The sequence below is a fragment of the Rhinolophus hipposideros genome, assembly GCF_964194185.1.
Source record: "Rhinolophus hipposideros genome assembly, chromosome: 21".
Taxonomy (NCBI): Eukaryota; Metazoa; Chordata; class Mammalia; order Chiroptera; family Rhinolophidae; genus Rhinolophus; species Rhinolophus hipposideros.
Genome location: NC_138067.1, coordinates 44,041,601 through 44,062,225, shown reverse-complemented (window position 1 = coordinate 44,062,225; position 20,625 = coordinate 44,041,601). Strand labels below are relative to the sequence as shown.

Genomic DNA, 20,625 nt, shown 5'->3' with positions numbered 1-20,625 from the left:
CTATTCAGCCCACCAGAGTTCTCCCAAAGCTGTTTCCCACCTGTGGGCCTTTGTACGTGCTGTTCCCTCTGCCTGGGATGCTCTCTGCCACTTTTCTAGCCTCATCAGATCTTCATTGTACTTCTAGACTCGATGCAATCACTAATCATCAGGGAAATGAAAATCAAAACCACAATGAGATACCATCTCACATCTAGAAAGATTATAAAAAAGACAGGAAATGACAGGTGTTGGTGAGGGTGTGGAAATTGCATTGATGCATCATTTGCATCAATGTAAAATGATGCAGCCACTGTGGAAAACAGAATGGAGATTCCTCAAAAAATTAAAACTACCGCATGATCCAGCAATCCCACATCTGGGTATTTATCCAAAGGAAATGAAATCAGGATCCTTAAGAGGTGTCTGCACTCCATGTTCCCTGCAGCATTATTTACAACCGTTGACATGGAAACAACCTAAGTGTCCATTGAGGCATGGAGAAAGATGTGAGATTATAACATACACATAAGATACACATATATTCTTCAGCCATAAAAAGGAAATACTACCATTTGTAACAACATGGATGAACCTGGAGGACATTATGCTAAGTGAAATAAAGCAGACAGAGAAAGACAAATACTGTTTGATCTCACTTACATGTGGAAAAGTCAGACTCAGAACCAAAGAGTAGAACGGTGGTTGCCAGGGGTTGGAGGTGTGGGGGAAATGGGGAAATGGCGGTCAAAGAATACAAACTTCCATTTAGAAAATGAGTAAGTGCTGGGGACGTGATGTACACGGTGACTATAGTAAATGATACGTATTCTGTATTGCATACTTGCAAATTGCTGAGAGATCTTAAGTGTTCTCACCACACACACACAAAAAGGTAATTATGTGACGTCATATGTATACCTGATTATGGTAACCATTTCACAATGCTATGTATATTAAAGCATCAGGTTGCACACCTTAAAAAATATTGTACAATGGAAATATATACAGTTTTGTCAATCATACCTCAATAAAACCAGAAAAACAAAACAAAAACCCTCAATGTAGATAGCATGGTCCTTGGGAAGATTCCCACCACCTCTCACCCTCATCCCACATGAGCACGCGTGCACACACACACACACACACACACACACACACTCAGGCTAGGTAGGGTGCCTTCTCTGGGCCCCCAGAGTACCCTGACCGCCGTCTATTATTATAGTACCCATCACCTTAGGTTATGTCTGTCTTTCAACCAGAGTTGAGCCTACCTCTCTTCTGATCACAGACCCTCTATGGCTCCCTAGTGCCCTTGAGACAAATCCCAGCCTCTACTGACACTTTGATTTTCGCTCAGTGAAACCCATGTCAGACTTCTGACCTCCAAAATTATAATACACTTGTTTCATTTAAGCCACTAACTGTGGTAATTTGTTACAGCAGTGACAGGAAACTAATACACCTGTCACCCACTAGAACATAAGCTCCATGAGGCCAGGTTGTCTTGTTCTTGTCTCCCCAGCACCTAAAGCAATGCTTCACTCATAGGAGGCACTCAATAGATATTTGTTGACCAACTGGATGGCTTCATTGACAGGAGATCCAGCCCTCTGGCCTGAGGTGACTGGCCCAGAAGTGGACACGTAACCCAGGCTGGCCAATGAGATTTCCTCCAGTGAGGATGTGGGCCTGACCATCACCAGTGGCCTGGAGTGGTGGTATCTTGACCTACTGCAGCTGTCTTTCGCTGGTTAAAGCAGAACAGAAAGGACACTGAGACAGCCCATGGAATCTGGGAGGTTGTCAAACCAGAGACGGGAAATAGAGCCTTCCAGGGACTTTCCTCTAACTCCGCATTCCTGTGTCTCTCCTGTCCAGATAGCCAGATCCTGGGACTTACTGCATTCCAGAGAGCTACTGTGTTTTATTTTACACCAGCACACCATGGATTCCCAGGCAGCGCAGAGGCAGAGAACATCAAGGAATTGGAGCCACCCGATGGAGACCAGAAGAGACAAGAGGTCCCGCAGCTTTGTCTCAGGCTCCTCAGAGTCCCCTTTATCTGTTTCACAAACACTGTGGTGTCCTGGAGCCAGCCCACTGGGCTGCTGAATCACAGAACTAAAGTGGCTCAAACAGATCAAAAGTTACTACTCATTCCCTCCCTCACAAGCACAGCCAAGGTTGATTAGAGTTTATTTGAGGGCACAGAGAACAAAATAAGAGGAAAGTTCCAAACATCTGGAGTCTGTCGGGGTCCAACTCTCCACCATCCAAGATGGAGTGGGCGGTATTCAGGCGTCAGTCCCCCATGGGCAGCCACAGGGACTTGGTCCGTGCTGCTCGAAGCTCTAGCTCTGGGCCTGCCCCCTCGGCCTCCTGATCCCAGGCCCGCGGGTAGCCCCTGTTCACCCACACGGGCTTCAGGTTTCCTGCAGAGGCCCATTCCACAAACTGGGAGCCCTGGCATGGAGAAAGGGGGATTCAGCATTCCTCCAGTGTGGTTGATAAGCAGCTGCTTCCTTGGCAACAAGGATGATTACTAAGAAGGGACATGAAGGCTTGATGTAAACCCTGTTGCTATAATGCTCAGCTCTGAGCAAGCAAACCTTCCAGATGTTAAGGGAAATGGCGCTGACCTTTGTGGGGAACTTCCTTCCCGTTAGCAGCCCATGATCAAAGGAATGGGGTCTGAGGTTTTTGTTGACAAGTTCTCATCAGGTTTTAGAAGGTAGACTGGGTTTCTGACTCTGTTGCTAGGGTGTGGCCCTTAGCAATGGGTTATCCAACACAGTTAGGTCTTTGGGTGGGCAGATCTCAGACCCTTGTTGCTAAGAAGATCCTCTTCCTTAGTAACTGGGGCTCTAAAAGGGCAGGACCTCAGAAGCTGGTTGCCAAGGAGTTTCTCCCCCTTAGCAATGGGAGTTTTAAGGGAGCAGAGTCATGTTCCCAGGAAAGGAAGAGCCTATTGGTAAAGTTTAAGGTGCAGAAGATATCAAAACAAAGGGTACCTGGGCAGATCCAAAATACCACAGGGCCTGGACGTCCTGGTGCAAAGCCAGGCAGCGGGTCAGGTGGTCCCGGTCTCCTGTCACCACATTCACCAGTCCCACTGGCAACAAGGTGGCCATATCCTAGGGGATGGAGAGAGTGGGCCATCCGGGGTTGGAAGGAGTCTGAGACCCCAAGGGTGGTGGGGGCAGGGACGTGAGCATCTGGGGCAGTGGCCATGGGGCTCTAGGAAGGAATGAGACTGGGTCATGACTGGTGAAGGCTTGTGGTCTGAAGAAATTGGACACTGGGTCTAGAGGAGTGAAGGCATGGATGCCTGGACTGGGGTTACCATGGTTACCAAGGGGGTAGGGTTAGAGCCGAGCTCCATGCAGGCATTGGGGCACCTTTCACCCCTCTGATGCACAAGGGGCTGCTGGGAGCAGCAGCAGGAAGGCAGGTGACTACCTGGCAGACGTCCAAGGCAGGGAAGGGACAGGTCCCACTGGGCACCAAAACCACAGTGTTGCCATAGGCCAGGGCAGGGGCCAGCAGGGACACAAAGGCAAGCAGGGGCCACTCATCGGGGCACACAATTGCCAGCACTCCCAGCGGCTCCCGAAGGCGGAGCACAGGACCTCTTAGCTCAGCTACCTGTCGGAGATAGGCAGGAGGTCAAAGGCAGGGAAGGGGAGACTAACTGTCCTCCCACAGCCTCCTACTTCACCTGCCCCTTTCCTCCTCTCATTCCCTTCTTTGCTTCTCCATAACAACTCCAATAATAATATAACCAGGTGATGGTTCAGAGCCAGATGGACTGGGTTGAAGTCCCAAGCTCCACCACTCATCAGCTGTGTGATCTTGGGCAAGTTACTTAACCTCTCTGGGCCTTAGTTTCTCATCTTTCAAATGAGGATAATTATGGTACCTAATTCAGAGATGTGCTGTTAAAACAAAATGAGCTAATGTGTGTAGAGGGCTTAGAACCTAATCCATGGATTTGTGTGTGTGTGGCTTTTTTTTAACTTTATAATTGACATTCATTAACTGGACACATTTTAAAGGGTACAAATTTGATAAGTTTTGACATGTATACATCCATGAAACCAGCACCACAATCAAGGTAATGAATTTCACCCCTCAAATTTTCCTGTGCCCCTTTGTTATCCTTAACCCCTGCCCCTACTTGGACCCTCTCTGTCCTCAGACAACCGCTTAACCTGCTTTCTCTCACTATAGATTAATTTGTATTTTTTAGGAATTTCTAGATATGGAATCACAACAGTCCGCACTCTTTTTTATCTGGCTTCTTTCACTCAGCAGTCATTTTGAGATTCATCCATGTTGTGGCATATTCACTCCCGATTGCTGAGTAGGAATCCACTGTAAAGCTGTACCACATTTTGTTTATCTATTAACCTACTGAGGGACATCTGGGTTGCTCCCAATTTTCGGCTACTATCAATAACGCTGCTATAAACACTTATATGGTGCCATATAATGTATACCAAAAAATGTATGCACGACTTGTATTCTTCTTTTGTTATCAGTATATATTGAGTATTACACTTTTAATAGTTTTTTCCTTTTTTAAAATATGTATGCATTTTTTTTGTTCTCTCTGTAGGGGTAAATGCTTTCACTTCTCTTGGCTTAAAACATAGAAATTAAATTTATCTAGGTATATACCTCGGGATCATAGCCAGGTTATATGGCATAAGAGTATTTTCAACTTTTTAGGAAATTGCCAAACTTTTTTCCAAAATGGTTGTCCCAGTCACATTCCCACCACTAGAGTATGAGTTCTGGTTCCTCCACATCCTCACCAACATTTGTTATGGTCTGTCTTTTGAATTTTAGCTATTCAAATACAGTGGTACCTCAGTTTTCGAACGTCTCTGTTGACGAACATTTCAGTTTATGAACACTGTAAATTTTATGGACCTATGATATCATTAGATAGTAAAATTCAAGCTGAATTTGCAGTTTTAGGGTTGATTTTAAAGGTCTGGAATGGATTAACCCATTTTGCATTACCTTCTATGGGGAAACCGCACCTCGGTTTTCGAACGTTTCAGAACTCGAACGGTCTTCTGGACTGGAATATGTTCGAAAACCGAGGTACCACTGTAGGTGCATAATGATATCTCATCGTGGTTTTGATTTGCATTTCTCCATCTTTTCATGTGCTTATTGGCCATCCATAAGCAAACCGTGTTTGAGCCCTTAGCTATATGTTAGGCCTCGAGTACTTAGTTCACTTAGCCTTCATAACAACTCATCAAGGTCAATACCATGGTATAATTGTATAACCGTGTGTCATTTATGGAGGAAACCCAGGTCAAATGACTTACTATCTTCCTATTATCTCTATCGCTGAGCGCTCCTGTGCCATCGCCTGAGTTGCTGAATCCTCGCTTACTTCAGTGGACCCACCATGTTTCATACCAACCCAGTATCTATGTTTAGTTGTATATTATGTATATAAATGAAACATGTCACATCAAACAATAGTCTGTGCAACGTACTCTATATTTTCTACTCTATTATCTTGTTTAAAAAAATCATGGCTACAACCCACTAAATTGATTTAATGACCCAGTAATGGGTCACTAACTACAATTTGAAACACTACCCTGTGACCATATGCCTATTATTCAGATGAAGAAATCGAGGTACAGAGAGGTGAGACCAAATGCTGATGATCATGCAGTTTGTGCCCCAATTCTGGTTCACTTCAAACCCTTTGCTCTGACCCCACTCCAGACAGCCTGCCCTGTGTCTGCTCGTCCATAGACCCCTCTTACCTGCAGGGAGTGGCCTTGGGTCTGGGAGCGTGCCCCCCATGCCCGAAGCCGCCTCACACTCAGCTCCACCTCCGCTTTGGCAGCCTTGAGCTCTACTCCCTGCCTCTCCAGCCTCGAGACCAAGGTGGACTCCCGGCGCTCCAGGGCAGCTGCGAGCGCCCACAGCAGGGCTGCCCGGGTCCCTGGTGACTGGCCCACCCAGCTGTGGGCAGACAGTGCACATTAGGGGCCAGTATTCTGGTCCTGGCTCTTCCCAGGTGCCCGTTATCTGTCCACAGCCCCTACTCTGGGGGTCCAGACCGCATGCTCCACCCGCCCCGGGAGGGAAGTGAAGGGCCAGACCCCTATCCCATCAACCCTAGTTGCTCAGACTCCATAACCCATCAGCCCTTGGGGGTCCTAGACTATCCTCTCTGCTGCCCTATGACCCCTGGGTTTTCCTGTGACTCTCTCTTACCCAGGGGCAGCCTGGTGAGCGGCCTCCACGGCACCTCGGATATCCTTGGCTCCGCCTTCAGCCACGTAGCCATGAAGGTTGCCGTGTGAGTCCTGGACGGGCCTGGAACTCCGGGCTCCAGGAGCCTGGAAACGGCCCCCCACGAAGAGCCCGTAGGGGGGTGCTGGACTGGAGTAGGGTGAGGAAGCATGAGGGTGAGTCTTGGGGCCAAAGTATGCTCAGAGGCCATTTGCCACCCCAGCTCCCACGACCCATGGGACCCCAAATTCCTGGTCCCATGAGTCTTTGGGACAATAGAGACCATTTGACAGAATTGAGGCTCTCATCAGGCCTGGGTAGTGGGTATGAGACCAATAAGACTCAGAACGCAATTCTCAGCAAGACTTAGGGACCCCTCGATGGCTCTAACAAACCTCCCTTCAGTCCATGGGGGAGCCTGCCACAACTTCCCTTTGCCTCTTCCACACCCCTAGGGATTCTGGGAGTTACAGCCCCTGGAATAGCTTACCCGGGCCCTGTTTCAGACCCAGCAGGTAGGGTTGAGGGGACAGCAAGACCAAAAATGTCATAGTTCAGATTCTCAGAAAGGTAGGGCAGCCGGGCAGGGGTCCCTGAGGGCCGCAGATACTCATACAGACCCTATGAGAGGGGCAGTGTCAAGAGAACTCCAGCTGGGCACAAGGTGGATGAAGCAGTGGTGACGATGCTGGGTGGGGACGGGGTGCACTCACATCTAGGCCCCCATGCCAGGAAGATCCACTCTCCTTGCAGCCACCTGTGGGCACTGCAGGGTCTCTGAGGCCATGGGCATTAATCCAGACTGTGCCCATCTGGAGCCTGTGGGGAGAAAGGTGGACATAAGAGAGAAAAACAGAAAGTTGAGAGGGGGACGGTGAGTCAGAGAGGATGGGGTGAGAGAGATCCAGGAAGAAAGGGTGACATGAAGACTGAAGTTTGGGCCCGCTTTTTGTGCCCCAGTGGGTGCCAACTGACCTGTAGCCCAGGTCCAGGGCCTGTCCCAGCCTCTCACTCCACACACTGGCACTCCCTCCTCGGGGGGTCCCGTTGGCCATGGCCAATGCCTCCTTGGCTGTACGGAATGGGGAAGCCACAACCAGAGGCCATGGCACCTGAAAGGGTGACGAGGGAGCTCAGGGGGCCTGGCCAGGGCCTCCCTCCTATACCCCAACCATTAGTGTGCCAGCCTCCAGCAGTCAGCAGCCCCAGACCCAGGCCAAATGGTCACCCAGGGGCTTCTGCAGGTGTAGTACTGCTGCCCACGTCTGGGTGTGGATGGGTGGACGGAATAAGACTCCTGGGACCCTAAGGGGCTCACCTCTGCCTGGGTACATGGGGAGGCTGGAGGCAGATCAGAGACCAAAGTTGGGGGAAAGAATGGGCTATCTGAGGGCACGTCGCCAGCCTGGAACACCTGAGGAGAAAGAGAATTAGATCTAGAAGTCCACTCCTGGCAATCTCCTCCCTCAGACCCGGGAGTCCAGGCCCCCGGCCCCTCCTCCCTCAGATCCAGGAGCCCAGGCCCCCGGCCCCTCCTCCCTCAGACCCAGGAGCCCAGGCCCCCGGCCCCTCCTCTCTCAGACTCAAGAATCCAGGCCTCCAGCCCCTCCTCCCTCAGATTCAAGAATCCAGGCCCCCGGCCCCTCCTCTCTCAGACCAAGGTCCCACCTCCCCTAGCACTCTTGAGTCCGCACCCACCCAGCTCACCTGTGCGCCCTGGCTCTGGGCCTCGCACACATAGCGCTGGGCTAGTGCATGTGCGGCAGCCCCTCGGGCCCCCATGTCCACGGCCCCGTCCAGCCCTCGGCCGCCCCGAAGGCTCCCCATCCGCGCCTGGAGCCGCCTCATAGTCTCATCCCACACAGACTCCTGGATGAGAAGCCTGAGGCCCCCCTGTTAGGAAAAGGAGTATCAAGGTAGGCAAACTCAGGGCCCACATGGCAGGTCCATGTCCCCAGAGAAGGCTGAGACTCAGGGACACACATGCAGAGATCAGAGGAGGGTCAGTGAGAAGTGGCCGAGGGACCCTGGAGACACTGTGAGGCCTGAGGCTCCAGACCCCAGACAGGAGGCGGAGTTACAGAAAGTTGGTGATTCAGAGTGAAGACAGAGCTTGGAAAAGTAGGGACATCCACACTGAGAAAAACGAGGAGTCCTAAAGAAGAAGAGACACAGACCTCCACCCCTGTAAGACCAAGAGAGCTGAGACATGAAGATTGAGAAACCCGGAACGGCGAGGAGTCCCACAGATGCTGTGGTGTAAAGGCAGTCCTGCGATGCAAAAAACTGCGGTTGAAAGGAAGGAAGACACTGGGCCCCAAGATCTGGAGACAGATGCACGTAGAGCCTAGGACACGAGGGGACACGAGTGCAAGGGTCTCACCCGGCTGCGGTCAGACCAGGCTGCATCCATGACGCCTTCCACAGCCGAGTCCACATCGGCCATCTCTGTCAGCAACAGTAGCGACTCGGCTCCCAGCACCAGGCCCAGCTCGGGACCCGTGCCGGCCAGGGTCCGTCGAAGGGCACGTCCTTCCTGAGGGACCCCAAATGGGGTTCAGCTGGCAGAGGATCCTTCCAGCTCCCCAGCCCTGTCCCGTCCTCTTCCCAGCCCTGAAGATACCTCAACAGCTCCGCAGAAGACCACCTTCTGGACACCAGGCTGGGAGGCCAGGACAGGTCCCAGGGAGGCAGGGCCACTGATCACGTTGAGGATTCCTGGGAATGGGCCTAGCTCCCCTGCCAGCTGGGCCAGGAGGAGGGGCGTTGGGGAGGCCAGGGGTACGAGGACCACCACAGTGCAGCCTGGGGAAGGCAGGTAACTCAAGGACCCAGGAGACCAGCCCTCAGCCCCTCCTCCCTCAGACTCATGAGTCCAGCCCCAGACCTCCTCCCTCAGACCCAGGAGTCTAGGCCCTCAGTCCATCATTTACCCACAGCCAGGGCAGGGCAAATCCTCCACATCATCTCAAGGAAGGAGAACGTGGGTGGCAAGATGAGACCAATTACTCCTGGAAGAACAAATGAGGGCACTGGCACAGGCACTGCTGGGCTATGAGGTAGGAGGGGGCTGGCAGCCAGGACTCCGGCTTCTCACCCATGGGCTCCCAGCCTGCCAGTGCCTCCTCCTGGGTGTGTGCCTGGACTGCATAGTACTGGAGCAGCTGCTGGGCCAGCGGGACTTCCCTGTCTCGAACCTCTCGAATGGCCCGCCCAGTAACCAGGGACTCCAGGGTCCACAGCAGCCGCTGGTGCTTCTGTATCATCTTAGCCAGCCTGTGGAGAAAGCAAGGGCGATGGTCATTTCCCAGTGCCCCCCAGCCTGATAAGAGTCTTGGAACATACCCCTATATACCTAGACTACAATAATTCCCATGAACCACTGGGGCATCCCCACCACTTACCAGGATTTGAGGGCACCAGAGGTTTATGGGAAATGCAGTCCACTACATTAAAGGGAACCACTACCTGAGAGTGCTGTGTGAAGACCTTGCCCACCTACCTGTAATCCCCAGAGGAGCTGGGGCTTAGTTCTAATCTCAATTACATTTTGGGAAATAGAATCTTGTCTCTAGTTGCCCCATGAGTGTGCTGGAAAATGGGCTTTGGGGCTCCGTGAGCCCCAATGAGCTTCTGAGAAATGGAACTCTGATGAGCTCCAAAGATATTCTAGGAAATAGAGGCTTTGTCATTACTAGTCCCAATGAATAGCAGGAAATGGATGTTTTAGCCACTAAAGGCCCAAAGTCATGCTGGGAATATGAACCTTAGGTGCCAATGAATTCAGTGGGATATTGGGAAATAAAGAGTCTTTGTTCTCAAGTCCTTCTCTACCTCCTGGGGTCCACACTTCAACTGCATTACCTGGTTAGGTGCTGGGCCCGAGAGGCTCCAGGGAGTCCACTCCAGTTCTCCAATGCGGTTCTGGAAGCCTCTGCAGCTGCCGCCACATCCTCGGCCTGGGCCTGGAGGCAGCTGGCCAAGTTCTCTCCTGGAGAGATGAATAGGGGGACCCAGATAGAAGGGGGAGAGCCTTGTCAGAACTGGAGGGGGCTGAGATACCCAGAGGCTGGGAGTGCCCCAAGGCAATAAAGCTGGGCCCAGCCCCACTGAGTGTCTCAGTTTTATCATCTGACAAATGGGGATAAATCTATTGGTCTTTGCTCTGACTGCCTCCCACAGGCAAGGAAGGGATTTTAGTAAATAGTGATTTCAAAAAGCGTCCACAGGAGCTTGGGACCATAATTAGAATGATTGTTATCAGTAGGAGCCAGAACTCTCAGCCTCTTTCCCCCCCATTGGCTGCTCCCTGCCCTCAGGGCCCTGAGAAAAGACAATGGAGTGTCCTTGGCGGGTATGGCTGGAGGCATGGACACCTCACCCTCCCCAAGGCCCTCCTCAATGACTAGTGAACACTTCCTACCTGTGATGGGATCCTGGCAAGGCACTGAATTCCTGTGTTCCGGCTTCAACCATTTTCCATTTACATAGTGACCCAAGCACCGGTCCTGGGTGTCCAGCCAGGCCTGGGGGAGGTGGAAAGGGGTCTGGGAGGCAGCTGAGGGAGCTCAATGTCTATTCAGTGTCCTCTGGAAAGGGGACACCTTCTCCCCTTTACATTATCAGCTAATATTTTTCCCGTGTAGCAGGAAAACACATGTAAATATAAGATACACTTAACATAAATTCACCATTTTAACCATTTTAAAGTGTACAATTCAGTGGCATTTAGTACATTCACCATGTTGGGCAACTGTCACTTTTATCTAGTTCCAGAACATTTTCATCAACCCAAAAGGAAACTCTGTAGCCATTAGGCAGTCACTCTCCACTACCCCCAACCCCTGACAATCACTAACCTGCTTTCTGTCTCTATGGATTTGCCTGTTCTGGGCATTTCATGTAAATGGAATCCCACAATATGGGACAGTTTGTGGCTGGCTTCTTTCCCTTGGCATGATGTTTTTGAGATTCATCTATGTTGTAGCATGTTATCAAAGCCTCATTTCTTTTTATGGTTTTATGATATTGCTTTGGATAGACCACATTTTATTTATCCATTCATCAGTTGATGGGTATTTGGGTTGTTTCCGCCTTTTGGCTACTCTGAAGAGTGTTGCTGTAAGTGTTCATGTGCAAGTTTTTGTTTGAACACCTGTGACCCTCACCAGGACCCTGGAAACACTGCCTATGAGACGCCAAGTGTGTGATGGTGTTCCCTCCCATCTCAGCTGTCATCATTTGGGGGAGTGGCTGTGGACCCTCACTGAAGACAGCCTGGAGACTGCCCTGCCAGGTACAGTTTACCCGGCTGTGACACATCTAAGTGAACCCAAGGCATAGCACATCGGCTTTGCAGAGGGGCAGCCTACAGTGGGGGTCCTTGGAGCGAGGGTCCACATGACCTGGTTTTGAATTCTGGCTCCGGTACTTACTTATTGTGCAAACTCAGCCAGGATCTTGTATCACCCTGGCTTCTGCGAAGCCATCTGGAAAATGGGGATTATGACAGTCCCTCCCTATTTCACAGGGCTACGGTGAGGATTAAAGAAATCATACATGTTACGTTATGTGTTCAGAGCAGCACTATTTAAGACTTTCTGTTCATTTTGTTGCACCTCACCCTCCACATCGCTTCATTTCTCTCTGTCCCTGGTTCTCTTGCCCAAATCCTCACTAAATCTAGGAAATGCTTCCCACTTTTTCCTCCTACAAGTTCTTCTTTCAACATCCCCGATGCCAGTTTCCTGATTTTTCTCTTCCCCTGCCAACTGGCCCTTCTCCTTTTTCTTTAAAGTTAAATAGTCAGCTACGCAGGAGTTCCAAATTCAAACCCCCCACCCCAGGGACAGAGACATTTTTGAAACAGTTGAGGATATATGATATTAAAGAATGACTGTTAAAATATTAAGTGTGAAAATGGCATGGTATTTATGTTACATAATCAGTCCTCATCTGTTAGAAATGAGGATTCAGATATTTATGGGAAAATAACATGACATCTGGGATTTCAATCACTCCAGAACAAGAGAAAAAAAGGGCTACAACACTCAATCAAATGCTGATGATTGCTGAAGCTGAGTGATGGGTACATGGGAGTTCATAATATTAAGTACTCTGTGGAAATTTGCAAAATTTCCCTCAAAGGAAAGACAACACCCTAGGGTCCATAGGGTCCTGGCAGACCATGTTAGTGTGAGCAGAGGACCTGGTGGAGACCGGGAACTCACTTGTCTAACGAATCCAGATGATTTTTGTCAGGGAACGTGAGCCAAAGGTTGCCAAATTTGGGGGTTTTATTTTCAAGGAGAGCTGGAATCCCGGATGTTTACATGGAATTCGTTGTCCATTAATTCACATTTTTACAAATTAAGTTTAGGCCAAAGAAAACATGTTTGTTGGCTGAATGTGACCAGGGTTGAGACCTTTGCTTGGGGAGTGGTGGGAGAGCCACAGGCTCTGGAATGGGGATTCAGTGTAATTATGAGCACAGCGGATGGCATACAGAAAGCATCCAATAAATATAAGCTGTTATCACATTACTGCTATTTCATGCTATTCCACCTCTAACCAACCTCCAAGTGCAGAAATTCTCTGTACATTGTCCCAGTTCCTCTTATCTGAGTCTACACTATATTTCTAGATAATCTTGTCACTCCCACGGTTTATCTTTCTACATTGGTGACTCCTATGTCCCTGTCTCCAGACTTGAAGCTCAAAGTAGTATTTGCTTCCTGCTCATGGCCCACGACTGTCCCCAGGTCCCGCACACTCTCACCATGTGATAACCCAGCTCAGAATCTTCTCTCAGGAGCCTGCTCCTCCCGGGTTCACCGCAGAGGGGTAGGGAGAGTCAGCCCCCAAGTCACAGGGCCAGACCCCAAGCACCGTCCTTGCCCTCTCAATCCCCCAAACCCTGTTCCTCCTGCATCTCTGCCTCATCCTTCCTCTCTATCTCTACAGCCCGCGCTGGCTCTGGTCTCATCTTCTTCCACTTGGACTACTGTTCTGGCCTCCTCCTCTCTCCCTCAAGAGAAGCAAGCCCAAGCGTCTCAAACTTGAGTGCTAGAGGACCCTGGCCCCATCACCATAGTCCCGTGAAGGAATTTTGAGGGGCCTGGGTAATTACAGAAAATTCAAGGCACCTTACTTATCTACAGGAACCGTCAAAACGTTCTGGAAGACCCTGAAAGGTCACGGGACTCCTAGGGAAGTTCTGCACATCGAGCTCACGGTAGCATCCGCAGGATTTTAAGAGGCCCTGAGGACTCACGGGAGCCCTGTGAGACATGCTGAGAGGTAGTGGGGATCATAGGGGCCCCATGAGGGTATTCTGAGGGGCTGTAGGTAATTACAGAGAGTTCTGATGCATTTTGGGGTTCTGAGAGTTTCCAAGATCATGAGCCCGAAAGGTATGAGGGGGCTGAGAAATCACGGGGACTCCATGAGGTTCCGGGTGATTAAGGCCCCCCAGGAATTCCGGGGACCCCCGAAGGACTATGGGAGCCCCAGGATGTTCTGAGGAATCATGGGAAGTCTATCGGGGTTTTGAGGGTCCTTGAAAGATCACGGAAACCCCACAGGAGTTGAGGTACGGGACCACAGGAGGTTCAGAAGCCCTAAAGACTCACTGGAGCCTCTCGGGGGTTGTTCTGAGGAATAGAGGAAACACGGTCCGTCAGTTCGGACCGTGGAGCATGAGAACTACCAAGGATCGTAACAACAGACAAAAAGGCTAAGAGGCTGTCATTGCAAAGGCTTAAGGGAACGTGCTCAAGGAATGGGTCCCAAGGGGTGGAAGGAGTCACGGGACCCGAGAGGGGCCGAGTTTCAGAGCTGCCGCGGGGGATCACGGGAATCTGCGCGCAAAACGGCGGCCGGAGGACTGAGGAGGGGGATGGGCAGCGCCGGCCAGGCAGGCCCTCACCAGTGCGCATGCGTGGCTCTCCGGCACGGGTCCGTACTCCAGCGAGGTGAAGATCTCTCGGGCGCGGGTCCCTGCGCGAGTGGCAGCCATCATCAGTCCCGACTGCTTCCCACCGACTGCGGGGAACTCTACCCAAGGGAACTTGAGGTCCGAAGAGCGGCCCCGCCCCCTCCAGCGCAAAGGTCGGGGTTACGGAGATAGAGCGTAACCCCGCCTTAGGACCCGGTGACCCCGCCCATGAGCCCAAGCTGGGGAATATAGTTTGGAGTTTGCGTAGTCCTCAAAACGGGGATGGAGAGGGTAGGAAGAGGAAGAACGAAAATGTGGGTGCCTTGCAAATAGTTGGGAGAGCTCTAGGTTTAGAAAAGTGGCCGTATTGGTGTGTCTTCCTGCCATCCCGTTCACAAAAGTGCAGCTTTTGGTCCGAAATACATTTACTAGAGAATCGAATCTAGCTCTGTGACGAAGCGATAGTTCAGAGATCAGAAGGGAGTCTCTTAGGATGGATATTGAAATTAAGGTTTTGATAGTGTGCGAATCTTGACTGCTCGGTAACCTGGCCAATGTGGTTGAAGGAAAAGAGGGGAAGTGTGGCCTTAATCCACACCTGAAGTGTGGCATTTAGTGAGCGGCCTCAGAACTTAGTTTTGATTGGTTACGGTGAGAGGCGTGGCCTCAGACGTAGACTATGATTGGTCGACAACGGAATACGGTTGCAGGATTCTTGCCTGAGAGTTGGGTTAGTCGGAATTGTGGCCGCCTCAAATTCCTGGTTATACAGAGACCGGAAGAGTAGCTGTCACAGTTTTGGCACGGAGGACCTCGAGAGCATCTAGATATATTGACTCCCCACAGATTTGACGACGGTATTTGATCTGAGTGGAATTGTAGTCTCCGGCCAGATTCTTCGATTTTCCTACAGAAAAGTGGGTGTTGGGACTCGGTTGAGGGCCGGGCAGCAGGCCCCTGAGTTCAGATCTCCGGGAAGGTTCCCCCAAGTAGGGGTTGCTGGGGACGCTTAGGTCTCTTCCCCAGGGCTAATGGCGGACTCGAAGTTGCTGGTGCCAGAGCTAAACGAGGCAGAGACAATGGGCGCTGAGACGGCGCGTTTCGAGGAGCTGCTGTTGCAGGTGCGGACTGACCGGGACTTCTGGGTTCCTTGGGGGATTTTTTTCTTCAGAAATGGTACTACAGTTCCCAGAATGCACTAGGGAAGCAATAGGGCCTATGGGCATTGTAGTTTAACTCCAAATTTGCTAGGCTCTGGAATAAATGGGAGTAGGACTGGGGTTGTTTTTTTGGGTTCCTCAGTGAAGGAAGGGAACATAATATGTCTTATTCTCTGCACAGCTTATAGACATAAAAATTGCCCAATAAACATTTGAGAAACAAATGAGGGGTCTGATAGCACAGACGCCAAGCCTGAAAATTATTTTCCTTCACGTAGGCCTCCAAGGAGCTCCAGCAAGCCCAGACAAGCAGACCAGAATCAACACAGATCCAACCTCAACCTGGTGAGAAAGGCAGAAACCCAAAGAGAGAGAGAGAGAGTTCCAGAGAGAGATGGACAGACACTGGGTACAGGGGACACAGAGAGAGGGGGGAGGAGGCACAAAAATGGGGCTTAGAGACCGTAGCGGGGAGAGAACAGAGACCCAGAGAGAGATCCAAAGAGAAGAGGGGGAGTACAAGAGTGACAAAGAGGACAGAGACTCCAAAATAAAAAGAGAGTCAGAGATCCCTGGGGCAGGAAGGAAACAGACCCAGAAAGTGGAGGATTGTGACTCAAAAAGGGGGACACATCAAAAGGACAGATTGAGGAGAGGATGGGTGGAAATCAAGAACCACGCGGAGGCAGATGGTCAGTATCAACTCATTCCCACCAGGCTTCTGCATAAAGACGAACTCATCCCAAGGGAAGGTTTTCATCAACATTTGTCACTCTCCTTCTATCCCTCCTCCGGCTGATGTGACTGAGGATGAGCTGCTTCGAATGCTGGAGGAGGACCAAGCTGCGTTTCGCATCCCCATGAGTCTGGGAGAACCTCATGCCGAACTGGACGCAAGTCAGTACCATCAGAGGACCCAGGACTCTAGCCTTCTAGGTCCTTCCCTAGGACCCAAGAATACAGGATCCAGGACCCTCCTCCTGCAGGGCCTAGAAATCTAGACCCCCTGATCTGGTCCTTTTTCCCCATGGCATATCCCTAGCCTCTTGAGCCTCCAGCACCCTCTACACAGGGCAGTCCTGTTTTGCCCACCTGGCCAGGCTGGCACTTCTCCCTGTCCAACTCCAGAGCGAGGAAGGGCTGGGCAGGTGCCCCGTTAGCTGATCTGAGTCTAATCCCCAGGCCAGCCCTCATTCATCCCTTTTCTCCTCTGCCCTTCTTCCCTGTCTTTGTCTCTGCCTTGTCTCACTTCTGTCTCTGTTGCATTTTTGTCTCTATATCTTTGTTTTTTCAATTCATATATGTCCCCTGAAGCCTCCTGGGACCAAGTTTTGGGCAGTACCCTGGGGAGTAGGGACTTATCAAACCCAAAATCTGTGATTTCAATATTCTGTGATTCTTCCTGTGCTGGAGGGGGCTCTTCAAGGGATCCGGGAAGGCTCCTGGAGGAGATGTCAGACATAAGACTCGAAGGAACCGAAATCCATTAGGCCAAGACAGAGAAGAGGGTTCTGGGAAGAGGGGACAGAGGGGTCCAGAGGCCAGAATGATTGAACAGCGTTGGTCAGTAATTGAGAGAGATTGGAAGAAATTTACAGGGAGGAGGTCGCTATAGAAGTACGCATCTCTCTCCAGGTGGATGGGGCAGACACACAGGGCCTCCAGCACCAGGCTGAAGGACTCAGTCCTTCGCCTGGAGTTTGGTTGGGAGTCCTGGGAGGGCTGTGAGCAGGGGAGAGGCAGGTCAGCTCTGGGACTTGGTGGGGAAGGACCAGAGGGAAAGAGACTGGAGGCTGGTAAGAGTCCAGACTGGCAAGTGCGTGTCTTGGGTCCTCACTTTTAGTCGTCTCGGGGTCTCTCTGTTTCTTGTGGCTGCTACCCTTTATTGTTTTTCCCCAGCCTGTGTTAGAGCGGTAGGGTTGTCTCACCTTCTTTGTGTCCCCGCAGAAGGCCAGGGTTGTACCGCCTACGACGTAGCTGTCAACAGCGACTTCTACCGGAGGATGCAGGTTGGGGGCGGGGCTGCGGGTGAGGCCTGGGCAGGGACTTCTTCCTCCACCCCTCCGAGTCCTCCGCATCTCTTCTCCCCCTCTCGCGCTCTCTCTCTCTCTCTCTCTCTCTTAGAACAGTGATTTCTTGCGAGAGCTCGTGATCACCATCGCCAGGGAAGGCCTTGAGGACAAATATAGCTTGCAGCTGAATCCAGGTGAGGCGCGGGACCTGGACCACCGGGAGGAGCCGAGCCAGGAGCAGCTTAGGGGCACCCCTGGGAGAAGTGGGCCTAGTGTGGGCATGGGTTTTCTCCCCTTAGCTTTGGATTCCAGGGAGAGGGCAAGGCTCCCCAAGGGGAGCGGGGGATGAGGGTTGGGGGGCGGGACCAGGCCCGCGCTTCCAGTTAAGGGGCGGGGTCCCTAGTATCTCCAGGGCTCAGGTTTTATTCGCTGATACCCGGGAAGGGAGGGGTTAACCTGGGCGTGCTTCCTAAAGCCAACCTTGGGGGTGTGGTCAGATCCCTAGCTACCTCTGCCCCTCCCGGGGGAGCTCTTGCTGTGCCAGACCCCTGAGGGAGCCAAGGGAACCCTGACCCATGTGACCTTTGACCCTGCACTCCCACCCTGCAGAGTGGCGCATATTGAAGAACCGGCCTTTTCTGGGCTCCATCTCCCAGCAAAATATCCGCTCCAAGCAGCGTCCTCAGATCCAGGAGTTGGGAAACCTGTATACTGCCGATTCCCGGAGACCTGAGGAAGGGTGGGCTTTCAATGGGTTCCTTCTCTCATGTCTCCCCAATGCTCTTTGGAATCCCTCTCTTTCCCTCCACCCCCCATCCTCCGTTGGTGGGGCCAGTGTCCTGGGGCTCTGGGAATCCAGAGAGGGGAGCAGAACTGCCACTGGGAAGGCCTCCCTGAGGCAGCAGGGCTGGTAGGAGCAAGAAAGGGAGGGAACCGCATGCCAGGCAGCGGTAACAGTGGGGCAAAGACCCGGAGGCTCTCCTCAGTTCTGCGTCTTGTTCCTCCCCAGCCTTGAGAAGCCTCACCTGAACCTTTGGCTGGAAGCCCCTGACCTCCTCTTGGCTGAAATTGACCTCCCCAAACTGGTGAGTGTACCCTCAACTAGAGCTGGAGAATGAGGTCTGAAAAAAGTGGGGTCTTCAAGGGAAAGTGATGTGGGCTTGTTGTCAGACCTGTATGAGCCTGAGTATGGTCGCCTCCTCTGTCCCATGGGGTCCTCTGGCTCACTTCCGGTGCTGTCCCAAGGATGACCAGGGCATTGTAAGTGATAAGTGGTAGAGAACTGTAATTATCATCTTCTACCTTTTTCCTGGAATGTTAGACTCTTTAAATATGGTATCCCAGCTCTTCAGTCTTTTCTCCCTGTGTTCTTATCGTCCTATGGCAAGGAAAGGAAGGGTGGGTTGATTCTAGTGTATCACCAGGATGGAGCTCTGGGGCTGTCGTTGGAGATTGGGGAGAACCACCTGGTGATGGGGGACCACCAGCAGCTGTACCATCTGGATACCTATATCCCCCTTCGGATCAACTTTGAGGAAAGCAAAGCGGCCTTCCATCGGAAGAGAAGGGTACCTGGGGTGGAGGTGGGGCTGGACTTCTGGGGTGGGGGGGAGGGAGCTTGACTCCTGGGTCCTGAACCCTATCTCCCTTTCCTCTCCTCAGCAATTGATGGTGGCGATGCCTCTTCTGTCGGTGCCTTCTTGACCCAGTGTCTCCTCGTGCTTCCAAGAGGGAAGAAAAGGCTAGTGGCTTCTCTAAAATTGAAATAAAAGATTTTTGCCTTTGTTCTGTGTCTGGCGAGGAATACATGGGGAGTGGGCAGGAGGAAAGACATGGTAATATAGCCCTGGTGTCCCACTGGGGTCACTGCCCCAGCTCAGGCCTTGTCCTCTCCCACTGGATCCTGGCCTCCAGTCTTTCCCCTCATGAGTCTCCCACATGGTCCCAGAGCTGACCCTGCCTCTCTCCTGTTCACAGCCCCTCATGGGCTCCCCAGCTTCCCCAGGAGGAGGACCAAGCCCCTCAGCCTGGCAGTATGGCTTCCCTCATGCCTCACTGTGGCCTCTTCCTTCCTGTCAACTCAGTCGTCACACTGAAGAGAGTCCTGACCACACCATATTTTACACCTTCTCTTAGTTTCTGCTCTTCTCTCTACTTAGTACCCTCTTCTCCAGTATACCCAGGACATTTCTAATTGTCTCGCCCTCATAGGGGACGTTTCCTGAGCCCTTTGGTGACCCAATCCATACCATCATCTCTAGCCTCTCCTACCTCTTGTTCTGACAAGCTGCCCCTTCCTGGAATTGTGCTTCATATCACAGTTACACCAAACTGTTTCCTCCCCAACTCTGCAAGTACTGTTGCCGGAGCCAGATACTCCCCCCACCCTACCATCCTTACGCCCTCACGCACGCACCCAGTCATCCCTTTTTTGAAGGTTCCTTGGAAAGCTTTTCAGCCTTCAAGCTTTCTCCGATCTACCCTGGCTGAGTTAGAATCCTCCTCTCGGCGTCCCCAGTACCCAATGTTGCTCTCATGGCTATGTCCCTTATGGTGTGACAATGCCCGATACCTGGTAGGAACTCAGTAGATATCTGTTAAATTAATGAGTAACTGCCAATACCTCTTTTTCCAGAGCAAGTCCTAGGAGGCTAAGTAAATGGAGGAGCCGCCCTCCATTTCGCAGCTCTCCCATCCCGGTTTTGTCCCTGCCCTCAGTGGTAAATTGGAAGAACAGCTAGGAGGCCAATGTGACTGGAACCGAGCGAATTATGGGGCGTGAGGGGGGTATAAGGGGACTGGATGGTGAGAAGGAGGAAAGGTGCAGTGGATGACAATGGGTTGGGTTTTTTGGCATCTGAAGGAGCGAAAGTGAGCGCGGTGTCCAAAAGAGGGCGCAATGCAACCTCAGTCTATTGCCTCGGAGAACTACCACTCTCGGCGGCCCTGGGAGTATGCGGCCTTTCCCAAGCAAACTGGTCCAGCGGCTGCTGGGACTTGTAGTTGTCTTGGGACCCTCCGTGGGAGGCTTGAAGAACTCATTCTCAGGTCCCGAAAAAGTGTGGGGTTGGGTCCTTTCTGCCTTCCTCGGTCTCCATGGTGATGGTTCCGGCGAAGGCACGGGATTTGGCAGCGGTCGGGCCCTCTTCCCACTCCCACCTCTTCACCATCTGCTCCACCCTCACACCTGGCGGGGAGCCGCGGCCGCCGCCTCCGCACCCAGGAAGGGGATTCTACCACCACAGGGTGGCGCGTGTGGACG

General features: G+C 51.8%; 2 protein-coding genes across 7 annotated transcripts; one reads left to right on the top strand and one right to left on the bottom strand.

Moving 5' to 3' along the window:
- Nucleotides 1–396: 396 nt before the first annotated feature.
- On the bottom strand, nucleotides 397–14,354 carry ALDH16A1 (aldehyde dehydrogenase 16 family member A1). Of its 2 annotated transcripts, XM_081031113.1 has the most exons (17): nucleotides 14,183–14,354; nucleotides 10,679–10,781; nucleotides 10,120–10,246; nucleotides 9,353–9,531; nucleotides 9,189–9,266; nucleotides 8,879–9,060; nucleotides 8,639–8,791; nucleotides 7,963–8,148; nucleotides 7,574–7,669; nucleotides 7,231–7,367; nucleotides 6,969–7,074; nucleotides 6,746–6,876; nucleotides 6,238–6,405; nucleotides 5,781–5,982; nucleotides 3,442–3,627; nucleotides 2,994–3,116; nucleotides 397–2,445 (listed from the first exon to the last, which is right to left on the bottom strand). In XM_081031113.1, exons 1-17 carry the CDS (start codon nucleotides 14,273–14,275, stop codon nucleotides 2,284–2,286), a joined length of 2,412 nt encoding a protein of 803 aa, XP_080887239.1. In that variant the 5' UTR covers nucleotides 14,276–14,354; the 3' UTR covers nucleotides 397–2,283. The 2 variants fall into 2 exon arrangements, with proteins under 2 accessions (XP_080887239.1, XP_080887240.1); XM_081031114.1 differs by lacking the exon at nucleotides 8,639–8,791 and having other exon boundaries at nucleotides 625–2,445.
- Nucleotides 13,947–19,147, top strand: PIH1D1 (PIH1 domain containing 1). Of its 5 annotated transcripts, none has more exons than XM_081031115.1 (10): nucleotides 13,947–14,228; nucleotides 15,218–15,312; nucleotides 15,630–15,696; nucleotides 16,069–16,248; nucleotides 17,299–17,360; nucleotides 17,476–17,557; nucleotides 17,973–18,102; nucleotides 18,373–18,448; nucleotides 18,788–18,931; nucleotides 19,026–19,147. In XM_081031115.1, exons 1-10 carry the CDS (start codon nucleotides 14,036–14,038, stop codon nucleotides 19,065–19,067), a joined length of 1,071 nt encoding a protein of 356 aa, XP_080887241.1. In that variant the 5' UTR covers nucleotides 13,947–14,035; the 3' UTR covers nucleotides 19,068–19,147. The 5 variants fall into 5 exon arrangements, with proteins under 5 accessions (XP_080887241.1, XP_080887243.1, XP_080887242.1 ...); XM_081031117.1 differs by having other exon boundaries at nucleotides 14,107–14,364; XM_081031116.1 differs by having other exon boundaries at nucleotides 14,191–14,329.
- Nucleotides 19,148–20,625: the final 1,478 nt, after the last annotated feature.

Coding starts and splice junctions, on each gene's coding strand:
- ALDH16A1 (XM_081031113.1), bottom strand. CDS start 14,275: ATGATGGCTGCCACTCGCGCAGGGACCCGCGCCCGAGAGATCTTCACC. Junction 9,061..9,188: donor TTGCCCTGCCCTGGCTGTGG/GTAAATGATGGA, acceptor TGCCTTCCCCAG/GCTGCACTGTGGTGGTCCTC. Junction 7,670..7,962: donor CCCAGAGCCAGGGCGCACAG/GTGAGCTGGGTG, acceptor CTTTCTCCTCAG/GTGTTCCAGGCTGGCGACGT.
- PIH1D1 (XM_081031115.1), top strand. CDS start 14,036: ATGGGTCCCAAGGGGTGGAAGGAGTCACGGGACCCGAGAGGGGCCGAG. Junction 17,558..17,972: donor TAGCTTGCAGCTGAATCCAG/GTGAGGCGCGGG, acceptor CCCACCCTGCAG/AGTGGCGCATATTGAAGAAC. Junction 18,103..18,372: donor TCCCGGAGACCTGAGGAAGG/GTGGGCTTTCAA, acceptor GTTCCTCCCCAG/CCTTGAGAAGCCTCACCTGA.